Source organism: Motacilla alba, chromosome 6, assembly GCF_015832195.1.
Source record: "Motacilla alba alba isolate MOTALB_02 chromosome 6, Motacilla_alba_V1.0_pri, whole genome shotgun sequence".
Lineage (NCBI taxonomy): Eukaryota > Metazoa > Chordata > Aves > Passeriformes > Motacillidae > Motacilla > Motacilla alba.
Window position 1 is genome coordinate 9,329,499 of NC_052021.1, and position 12,259 is coordinate 9,341,757.

The 12,259-nt window shown below is 37.1% G+C and overlaps 1 protein-coding gene across 10 annotated transcripts in view; it reads left to right on the forward strand.

Moving 5' to 3' along the window:
* LDB3 (LIM domain binding 3) overlaps positions 1-12,259 on the forward strand; it is a 116,393-nt gene that overhangs the window by 76,656 nt on the left and 27,478 nt on the right. For 5 of the 10 annotated variants that reach the window (XM_038141087.1, XM_038141086.1, XM_038141094.1 and 2 more), the window contains 2 exons: positions 8,171-8,206; positions 9,545-9,742. In XM_038141087.1, the coding sequence (XP_037997015.1) occupies positions 8,171-8,206; positions 9,545-9,742 (234 nt within the window). The remainder of the gene's footprint in view (positions 1-8,170; positions 8,207-9,544; positions 9,743-12,259) is intronic. The other 5 variants (XM_038141088.1, XM_038141090.1, XM_038141091.1 and 2 more) reach the window with 1 other exon arrangement.

Genomic DNA, 12,259 nt, shown 5'->3' on the forward strand with positions numbered 1-12,259 from the left:
CATTTTCAAGAGTTCTAGTGCATGTGTTAGAATGAAAATGTCTAGATTATATCTCAATGTTTGCACTTAATGTTATTTTGAAAGGTATTTTAATTATATCAATTCAGTGCATATAAACCATGTAATCATGTAGGGGAATAGTTTTAATCTTTTTTTCTGTAGGATAAAAAATGGAATCTAACATTCTCCAAGCTTGTAGAATGACAATTCTTTATGCAGTTACATAAAAAGGGGGGGAAAAAGCAATAGGAAGAAATCCTGAATATCTGGCAGCTTTTAGAACTGCTGCAATGTTAAAGACCTTTTGTGAAGGTGCCTTCATTAATCCTTAGAGCAAGATTTTTACTACAGCATATTTCAACTGCTTAGTCCAATCCCTTTAAAAAATTTCACAAGTGATGGACTTTTTGTGTTAAAACTGTCAATCAAGTATTTCTATGTCATTTCTTTTTTTTATGTTTAGACTAATAATTCCTCAACTCTTACTCCTCAAAGATCTTCTTTTATGTTGTCATGGTGATCTTCAAGTCCAGAAAATTAATGTTATGGATCTTTTTTTGTATAGCTCTGAAGAGGCCTTGTTTTTGCTTCCTGCGGAGGAGGCAGACTTTGTCTGTAAGACAGAGAAATCGGCCTGGATTTTTCACTCTAGTGCATATCATTGCTAATGACAGGAACAAACCTGGGCCTGATAAAAAAGCATTAAAGCTTTGAAAAAAAAAAACAAACCAGTAGCTTTGTTCTAGTGAAAGGGCAAGCCTAGCCTATTATATTTTAGTATGTTCAGGCTTATCTCACTCGATGTGGCTTCTGAGGGACCAACCCCATCTTGCAGTGTTTCCTGAGCACTTGCAGAAGTCTGCTGTCTCACACAGGAAAATCAGTCACAATTAATGGCAGTGAGGCTTAAAATAGGTTCCTGAATACTCGATGAGTCATGTAATTCTTTAAACCAACACTGATGATAGGCAGGTGTATCTGTCCCATGCTGAATATATTCTGACCTGTGATGGCTCTGCTGAGCAGAGGACAATGGTTGGTGACAATACTGTCTTCTAAATAACCTCCATGCCAAAAATAAAGATAAAACACAGGATGTGGGTAGTCATAGGCACCCCCTGCCCTTCCCAATATTGCCAGTAAAACATAGCGTTATAAGCATTTAATGAAGACACAGCAAAGCTGATGCCAGTAGGAAATCAAAACCAAAAGGCCTTCCAGGTAAATGTGCTTGTCTGGTTATGGCACAGGGACATGCTCCTTTTGTGCTGTGGTACAAGGCTGTTTGATCTGAACTAACCTGTCTCCTGAATCCTGCTGCCCTGCCTTCTGCTCCAGCAGCCCCCCTGACCTCCTGCAGTGCTCAGTTTGCAGCAGAGGCACTGACTGCATGCAGTGTGTGCTGATGGGATGTGGCTGCAGTGTGGCTTTCCAGTTTGACCTCTGTTCCTTTCATGCATGACAAAGGGACCAAAGGAGGGAGGTTCCGTGGCTCCTTCCCTTGCCTCCCCCTCCTCATGCCTGCCTGCACAGGAAGGACAGTATGGTTTTTTTCTAAGTAATACAGAGGTCACTTCATTGCAGTTTCTCTCTCATTATGCAAAACTGGATGGAGTATATCTTCCAGAGCAGCGAACAATATTTCTGGGAGTACTTTATCACTTTTGAAAAGTCCAACATCACAGAGCTTTCTGAAGCCTTCCTCAGGGGCAGAAGTGACACCAATTTTTCACTTGTTCACTCTGGTTCCCACAGGAGTTGAATTGATGTTGTAGCTTCTTTAGCTGTGTCTACCATGAGCTTCAGTGACTGGGATTATCATTATATGTATCAGAAACTTAAATGGATCCTTACACAAATTAGAGTTTGCAAAGTTAAAAAGCCAGAATTTTGGTATGGTGCATGGTATGACCAGATAATTACTTTCTTTAATCTTTAATCAGTTTGCCTTTAGTTGACAGCTTTCTGCAGGATACATGACAATTAATTGACTAAAACTTGCTCTCAAGCACAGTAACGTTCTTGTTCTATGTCTGCTAATCAAAGCCATCTGACGCCGCTAAGACAAGCTAAGGCATCTTGATTTCCTTCCTTGGTTGTCCAAAATTTCCAATGATTAACATTGCTGATCTGCCCTATTGCCAAAAACCTCCTATCTGCTGCTCAAATTACCAGAACTGCTACTTTTGAAAGACATGGCCTGTCTTTCCACAACAGCTGGTGAAATAAAGCAGACTTCTCTAGGTAGATTTTCCACTTAAGGAACATAATAAAAAAATAATAAGCACATCAATTTAATATCTTCTAATCCCCATTTACCTTTTAACACCTGAAGAGTGACAAAAGTTTAGGAACAGTGAAATAACTCAGTTGTCTCCGTGGAATCTTGAGTGAAATCAGGAGAGAAAATTGATCAAATATCAAGTCTTTCTTCCTCTAAATATTCCTGGAAGTTCTATGGGAAAAAAAAATTATTGGGGCATTGTAAATCCCTTGTTTCCCTGTAGAATAAATTGGTCAAAGACAATGCAAGGTACAGTGTATCCACTTCAGTGTACCCACTTAAAATTGAAAGAGTGAAGCCTCCAAATGCAATTAGAAAATACCATGAAACTTTTCTCAAAACAGTTCATAAAGAAAGCAATGCATAAGCTAACAGAGCCTGTTAAAGCTGAAATTAAACTTTGGGTGTGGGTGTACTGACCTATACGTAGCATCTTATCTTTACCACCTCAGTCTCCTGCATGTTCCTGTCCACCATGTAACTTTTAATGAACATTAACTTTCATTTTTACTGTGCAACCTTTAAAATTTTCATGTGCATCCTTCAGCTGATGCAGGTGGCTAACCAAGACACCAGTGCTGCCTTTCTCTCTGACTGCTCAGTCCAAAAAGGGAAAAGCAGTTCTAACATGCAGCAGGTTTTCCAACAAGCATTGTAACTCAGAGGCACTCAGCTGGGGTCTGTGGATCATCAGCCTGGCTCACAGCTTTGCTTAGGGTGAGCTGGAGCACAGCACTGGCACTGTTTCCTTTTATTCTGCTTCTAAATTGCATTAATGTCAGCAAAATTACCGTAAATACTAATAACTTCCTAATAGTTCATTTCCATGTAAGCATTTTTGTTGTAGCTGACCCAGAATGTTATATGATTACAAATGAGAGAGGGAAGGTAAGAAAATCCTTGAGAGAGTTTATGAAATAAAATTTAATTCACATTCTGAAAAAATGACAACCATTCTAATTCATACCACTTAGATATTTAATTCAGGAACTGAACAGCACAGACATGTTGCTGGGTTTCAGGGGCAGCTTCAAACCTAGTTTAATGCCATGTAGAGGAAATATGAATTTTCTTATCATCAATGTGCACAAATTAAAAAGTAGGTCTAAAAAACAACCCCCTGAAAGTGAAACCTCTGAGTTCTTGTTCTTTCCTCAGCTTCCCTGGAGAAAAGTGAGGTCATGATGAGAAAGAACACTTCAGTGAGAGGGGAATCATTTCCTGTCATACAAAGCCCAAACTTGTGCATTGGTTTTGTCTGTAGTGGTCAGGAACATAGACTGAGAGTTTGGATCCTGTGCTCAGGTTCCTGGTGGCAGATCCCTGCACTTTACCGTGGGGCTATAGAAAGCCACAGAAAAGCATTCAATTAAATCGAATTGTACACTTAAGGTCAAGATAGGGAATAATTATCTGAATTAAATCCCAGCCCCAATTGCTGCACATGCTCAGAATTTTGCAGTCTTTGTTCTTACTAAAGTGATGTATTTATCAATAAGATAAAATTTTAAATTGGAGTTCTTATGCCAAATATCACAATGTAAACCTTGGGCAAGAGTTACCTTACTTTCCCCAACACTAAGGCTGCTGTACGTCCAGCTGAATTTATTCTGTGACTGTTAGATTTAACAGCAAGCCTGTAGATGCCACTAAAATGCATTCATAGGAGGGATTGGCTTGGATTTTCCTGAGCTGCTTTGATTGAGTTCCATAGTATGTGTTGAGAATGAGCTGCTGGTTGTTTTCCACTGAATCTGTAATAATGCTTCTTCTCTTCTGTGGCACTGTCTGCACAAAGCAGGAAAGCCCTGTGAGAAAAGTACTTCCCTGTTTTGGCAAGCAAACATAGTAGGATATATTGCAATTGTTTTGGCGTGGGCTGCTCACATTCTTAACTACAGTGGCTGAAAAAGAGAGACTAGCTCTTCTACCCCTTTTTGTGATCCCAAGCTGAAGTGTTAACTAAACCAGCATGATAGTCATCTTCTGTCCTCTCCAGTTAACTGCCTGTCATTTCTTTGTTTGTCTTCTGGTGTCTTTGTTAAAATAACAGAAATATAGCATGGGGGAAAAAAAGGCAAGTCATCTCAATAGTCATCTGACCATGGAAAAATTCTCAGCTGCAAATACAGAAAGGTAGAAATAGCCTCACTGGATCAGAGCAGCAGTTAATCTGGCTCAGTGTCCAGTTTCCACAGTGTCAGTGTCTCATGCCTTCGAGACAAAAAATGTTTGGAAGGCAATTATAAAATAGCTTTCACACAACTTTACTCCCAGACACCCTATAAGAATTTCTTTAAAATTACTTTGTTACTTTTACTTCTTGAAAGGAAATTTTATTTGTAGGCAAATATGTTTATAAAACTACATGCTAGGATGAAAGTTATAAGTCTTGCAAATCCACACTACACTACTAGAAAAACAGAATTTTTAATTTCAATAAATATAGACCCTAATAATCTTTATGTTTATTTCCCCTTTGAAAAAAAAAAATTGTATATCTATCAGACTTAGTAGAAGACTATATTGGATTCTCAATACAGTAAAATACTGATTAACTGAACAGATATATTTATTTAAAATCTGTAATACCTCATTAAAGAGGGTGAACTGATATTTTAAATACTCAGCGGGGTTTTGGGAGAGCTTATTTCAGTTCTTTACACTGCTGTGGACTTTCTTTTAGACCATGAACAAATCTATTAAGTTTTAGTCTCTCATCTGTAAAAAAAAAAAAAATAGTCTTGCTCTGCGAGAGTATAGAGAAAAAACTCAATTAGAATATTCACTTTTTGCTTCAGTATTGAAAGAGCAGTTGAAGGATCATGCGGGCCCTCGGGACACCTATTGTTTCTTATGTCACCAGGTCTTCCTTGCACATCACAGGATTCTGTCTCCACATTTTAGGGGAATAGAGCAGAGCTTTTCAAGAGAGAGAGTCTAGGTCTCTTACTATCCAAGAAGAAGGTAGATGGAAGGTGCACCTCCTCTACGTTTCAGCTTGCCTGCTACATGTACATGTTTGAGGATCTTTTGCATTTTGTTCCCAAAAAATAGAATGGGAAAACATTCCAATGCCCCGTACATAGAGTTGAGATTTAACATACTCATTTATTGAAAATTCTGAAGATTCTCCAGGCTATTTTTAGGGTCCAATAGCACACACAAGCTTGGCTTGCAAATGAATTTTGATTTCTGTTACTCAGACTATTGTAATTCTTGTTGGTGTGTGTGAGGGAAAGACTATTTCTATCACTTCACTCTGCCTTTAGCACCCTATCATATAGCATATTTTATTAGAAGAAAACATTTCATAATTTCTACTGTATAATGTATTGTGGAATTGGGAAGACAGTATATTATGAATAGGTCTTCTTTGAAATACAGGTCCAACATTTAACAAAATCTGTGGGAGTTGCACTGTTTTCTCAGAACAGTCATTGACTGAGGCCCTTCTATCAAAAGCAATTTCAGTGGGGACTAAAAACAACTGCAGACAGAAAAAAAATCCCCCACAGTAATTTTAAATCTCTCCCAGATAGCTCAAAACTATTATCCACTACTGTCAGTTATTGCAGCAGCCTGTGTAGACTGAGATACAAACAGCTCATAGTATTCTGAGCCAAATTCTTTCATGTTGTGAAAGTATTGACTTTACTGAGCCTGCCCGAGGGATGTATTTGGCTCAAAAGTAAAGTTATTTCTGCATTTAGTTTACAAAAAATGTTTTGATTGTAAAGGCCAGAAATCCAGTTGTTGGTTCCTTAAAATGCAAGTATTGCCAGTCAGAGGCACATCTGATCTTGAGCCTTTTTTCTTGGTAGCCAAATGGGAATTACTCCTATTGACTGGGAAGAGAAATAGGTCCTGGAAGCAAACCATGAAGCAGTGTTATGTGCCTTTGAACTCATTTTCCCCTTTACTCTGCCTTTTCCTTTGATTTATTCTGTGGAAGTATTTTTACTATACTTCTCTCTCTGTTTTAACCTTCACAACTCCCCTGCCATCGTCACTCAACATTATCCAATACTGTACACTTGGGGAAAAAGCTTCTGTGAAATACCGACCTCAAAGTGACCTTGAGTCAAGTGATTTTTTTTTTTTTTTTTTTTTTTTTTTTGCCTTGTTCAGTGTAGCCACAGTTATTGGAGCAGAAAAGTTAGGATCAGATTAATTGTAACACCAGAGGCTTAGCACTGCTTCAGCCTGACCCCAACTGCCTGCCTTTTGGTCTTGGCTGTAATTTCTCATAGAGCATTTGGCAACACTGGAGATAAATAGTGCTGTATTTTGTTTCTAGGCCCTGACTGTTTTCTTTAACATTGTTGCATGATTATGGCTCTTGGTAAATTAACAGTTCCCACACCTGCACAGTCTGTAATCCATCCTCCTGCACCTTGTTTCATAGCTGGCATTGCGGTGAACTCACAGCTTGGTTGCCATAAGGACAGTGTTTGGTTTCTCATTGCTTCAGAGTGGTGAGCCATCGACCTCGTTGGGGGATTTCTCTTCAAGGCAGGCTCTTCTGATCACAGGAACATCTTATTCAGACACATCTGAGGGGCATTTCCCAACTTCTGGGTTTCAAAATCTGGCTTCAATTCATATGTTTTAGGGCTACATTTTAGTTAGAGGTTTTAAAAATTCGTAGAGAACACCTATGCCCAAGCATTTGCTGATCTTAACTGGATTGGTTTTTATAACTTTCTTGGAACTGAACTATGGAAAGAATATGTGATTGTACATATATATATGTAAAAGTACATAAACACAATACTGATAATAATGTGGAAAATATTAAGAATAGCTTTCCAAACATAATCTAAGTTAATGATTTGAGCCCAGAAAATCCATATAAACAAGTGCATGTATTCCTTTTTTGTTTTCAAAGGATGCTTCAGGAAGAAGGTTCATTTGAGTAAATGAGGACATTCACTTTGTGGTTTGTAATTTTACATGCCACTAAAGAAAAGTGTTCTCATTTGGCATATTTCAGCTTTAAACCTGTTGAAATTTCAGCACAGTTCCTTAAATAAGAAGGGATGCAATCACCCATTAAATTGCTAACTAGTGAGACTATCTCAATTACTTAACTAACTGGATTTCATACTTAGGTGTTTAAGGCTAATGGATTCTATTCTTTATGAAATTACTTGTGTCTTAACTTCTTACAGATAAACAATAGCTTGCATTTAAACAGATCAGTTATTTTTTTAAGTGTGTATGTGTGTTTACAGAATAACAGCCCAGTTCTCTGTCAGTGAAACTGAGACTGACTTACTCCTCACCTCAATGAAGGAATGATTTCCAGTTGAAGGAATTGTTTCTAATCCAATTTAGGTTGAGAAAAGTAGTATTTGGATAGGGCAGAGAATTTTTAAGTGATGCCAGGCATAAGAAATCCTTTTTGTGTAAGTTTTTGTTAACCATTTAACTGCTTATCACTTCAAAATATTGGGTCCATGAAGACTGCCCAGCTTTGATTATTTTTAGTGCTTGGATTTGGCATCCGAGTATGTTCTGCTGGAATATTATTGAATTGTTTTTTAAAAGGAAACTTATTAAAGTCAAAACTATTCCTGAAATTGTATACACACATACAATGTCTCATTTGTAACTGTTAATTTTCCTTTTATTTTATTATCGAAACAAAGTTGTTTGCAAGTGATAAGAGGCATACAGCAAACTTGTATATCTGGTGGTTTCACCTGGAAAGCTGAAGAGGCTTCTCACAGCTGTATTTACAAGCAACCACTCTAGGATGCTTTTTGCAACCAAACATTTCTCCCCAACCCATGTTCTTCTTTTCTGGTTGTTTTGGGTGGGGCTTTTTTTGCCATCACTGGCAATTGCATTTATTTCATACTGTATCCCCTCCTTTCACAGAGACAAGGAAAACCTTGCAGCAGCATCAGAAAACAGGTAATGTGTGCTGTGTTTGATTTACTTCTTGTTAAGAATATATCTCCACTTCCTTGTTCTTACTTCAAAACCTGTTATAAAAATACACTCTTTGAGCAGATGATGAAGGTAGAGGCTTCAGCTAAGTGGGTTCATTAGGCATTTCTTTCTTGTGCAGTGTGAGGTGGGGATTGTGTTTCTCAAAACTTTTAAACCTGAAAAATAAGAAGTTTTAAATCAAATATTCTTGAAATGGAGTACTGTCAGTTTGTGATGGAGTTTTAAGAACAATTTCTATTTTAAACTTTGTCTAGACTCTTCAAGACATTTTTAAAATCTAAAGAAGATTATCTTTTTAAGAACATTTATATGTCAGATATTGATTGATACTCAATGGATTATGAGGTTGAAAACAGTCCCTCTGTAAGTTCGTTCATGTCAAGTTGTTTTCTCCCAAAGGATATCAGAACATTTGCAATTAAGTATAGAAATCTGTTGTTTTCTATTAGTTCATTTATTAAACCCCCAAGTACTGATACACAGGGTTTTTTTGAGTGAATCAGACCAGTTGTTTAATGGAGCAAAGAAAGGCCTCTTTGTAGTTAGTCATGAAAAGAATTTTATACTACTGCTTTTCTCTTTGTTTTTGATTCCTGCCTCAGTGATAATGCAACCACTTTTTATTTTTGGGGTTTTTTAAAAGACTGCTTATTTTTGAATGAAGGTTGCATAGAGTTAATATCTGAGTGCAAGCATTATTTGTTAATAATGACACAAGCAATGGCAACTGGCACTTGAACAGTTGGGAAAATTGATTTTTATTTTTAAATTAATAATTAAGAAAAGGAAGGAAATAAACCCCTTGATTCCTGAATATAAATTAAATTGTAAAGAACAAGCAGTGTTAGAATTTCACCAGCAGTTTCATTTGTGTAAAACCATTTGTAGGACTATGCAGCTGCTTCACTGAAATCTCTTTTTCTTTTAACTATTATTTTATTTTGCCAGGAACAATTTCTGATATGTGACTGGTGCTATTGTCCTCCTATATTGCTTTAATCTTGTGTGATCTGTCATACCACAGCCTTTCTCCACCTCCATTACCATCACAGCTCCGCTTATTTTGATATTCATAGCAATATGATTTTCAGATTTAACACAAGGTACCTTTTTTAATTTGTCAAGCCTTTCCTGGTCTTAAGCAGTAATTAACCAATGAACTATCAAGATTACTTCATCTGCATTGTCATTATGATCTCCAGCTCCATCTGTGGCTGGAATTCTGTCTGTTCCTCAAGCCCCTGCTATTCCCTAGGAAATGCCTCATTTACAAACACCCTTGTAATCTCTGTCACCCAGGCCTACAGGTACCGCGCATGCGCCCCAGTATGTGACCTCGAGTACTTGGCATCCTCCTAAGTCATCCACCAGGGATGCCAACACTGCCAATGCTCAGCCAGCGGCCTCCAAGGGGTCTGTGAGGCTTGGAGCAGGTACAAGCCAGGGGGAGGCCGGTGTTGGCCAGAAAGCCCCTCTTGCTTCATCCAGTAACCAAAGGTACACTGTGCCGTGTAACTGCGTAACTGACCCGGTTTGGAGCTTTGCAATGGTTTGGTAATAACAACCTCTAACTCCTTCAGATGGAAATGCCCATTGCCTCAAAGGCAGACATTCCAGTTCTTCCGATTCCAGCAACTTCTGGTTCGTGTGGGTGTTACATTTTCAGTGACTATCATAGGATCATACCTACAACGCAGAGACAAGTCATTAAGCATCTTCAGCAGAGAAGCAGCAGCTGATATTTCTGTATTTTTGGTGGATTCCACAAACATTCCCATATTCAAATATTAAATCCTTCCGCATTACAGCCTTCTCTAAATACTTTCTCTGGCACTTTTTTTCTACAAATGATTCAATAACAGATTTTTTTCAAATCCATTTTAGTTTTGGTTTTCTATATTTTTGTTTCTTTGCAAGTCATCTGTTGGAGGATTAGAACACAAAAACCTTCATGCATTACATAAAGGAGACTAAGTGCTGTTTTAATCATCCACTCCTTGTTATTGGGATAGAAAGTCTCAGAACTTAGGTCTTCACCAAGAGAAAAAGTATAATCTACACTTATATTTTAAATGTTAGAGTGCATTTGTTGCTGTGTTCTCATTATGGTTGTTAACCATTATTATCTTCTTAACCTCTACTGATCTGTGTTCCTTTTCATGACTGAAAATCAGCTGAGAAGAGATGTGTGTTTGTTTTCATCCACCTAACTTACTTTTGTTTGTTACCGCAAATATGAAGATGTTTGATTTTTTCAATGTCTTTTAAAATACAAAGTACTGTAAAGATTTAAAGTCTACAAAATTACTGTATTTAAAAACTGACCAAAAACCACTCTATAACATGTCATAATGAAGCTGTTGCATTAGATGATCTCTATTATAAAGCAGCACTCACATTTATCAATTCTTGAAATTCTTCTGTTCTTGAATAACTAAAATGAAAAATCAGACAAAAAAACAGTTAGGCTATTGTATTTGACAATATATATAAAATTATGTAAAATTTATAGTTGCTAAATTAAGACCAGTCAAGTCAGTCTCGAGGCCTTTCTATAAAATTGTTTTGAGAATATTATCAACTGCATATAATTTATGTAACCAAACCACTCTGATTTTTATGGTTATATCCACTTCATTTATATTTATTCCAATTCCTTGTTTTGACAATTAACATATTCTACCATGAAGGAAGGTAAGCAAGCCTCTAACATTTTAATCACATAAAAAGAAATATTACAAATACTATGCAAGATGAAATTTGTTTGTGCTTCTTTTAAACTTTAAAAGGTATTCTAGTATATTTGTTTTAATTTTATTTATACGGGTTCATTCTGTTCAAATCTGTCTCCACACAGGTCCATGTCCACACATATGGATTGGGGGTTTTTTACTTTCTTTTCATTATTTATCACTGAATATGTGTTTTGATTGTTTTGTAGATTGTTACAATTAAATTGCAATTAATTAAGTTAACTGTTCTGTTCAAGGTATGACGTCTTGAATCGTCTGAAATCTGTAGTAAATTCCCTTTCACATCAGTGCAAATAGACAAAATGGGTGAAATCCTAGTTTGTGTTTGTTTTTGACACATACATTAAGTTCCATTTCAATGTGCAGCATAGTTTCAATCTTTTCCTCTTTGCCAAATCAAAGATATGTAAGTATGTAATATGAAAACTGTGACTCCACAGCTTTTAATGGGGTAATTCTGGTACCCACTGTGGCACAGGGAAAATTTTGCAGTGTTGAAATTCAGTACCAGATTAGCTGTGATGGATAATACACAGCAACTCTGTAACACAGGCTGTGAAATTGATGCCTCCTAGTTAATTGGAAGAATTTATATCATGAAATGCATCAGGATGGAAGAAATCATCTGACTCTCAAATGCATATTACTATGGAAGAACTTCTGCAAAACTGTTACAAAACTTGATGTAAGGATTTGAAAGCCAGAATTGCAAACTGGATGATTGTTTTCAGGAACTTACTTATTATGTACGTAATTGTAGATGAATCTCCACAAGGGAGAAAATACAAATGCTTTTGTTGAGGGCTGCATTAAACATTGAGGTTTGTGGGTATAACAACCAGCTTCTGTTTCAGCTAATCAAACAAAATCTTCAGCTGAATTAAGACACCATCATGTAGACTATTGAGCTCTAGAAGAGCTAGAGGAGGTGAAGGACAGGGGTAATGGGACAGTCCCATGGAGAACAAGGGGGTATCCCAAGTTCAGAAATACCAAACACTTGTTTTAGGTCCCGAGGAATATAACTTGTCCAATCAGTGCTTCCGAGAGAAGCAAAAGAAAGTATGAGATAATTTGCACAATGGATGGTAATTCTGCTTAGGAAAAAAAGCTGAGAGAGAGAGTTAGAGGGCTAAGGTTGGCTGAAGAAACAGCTGTGGAGCTATAAGGTTTCTTTTGCTACTTGATACTTGCTGTGCTCAGGAAGGAGCATTTTGGGCATTTGTACCTTGAGCAAGAGAATCACCAAATTCCAGCACCG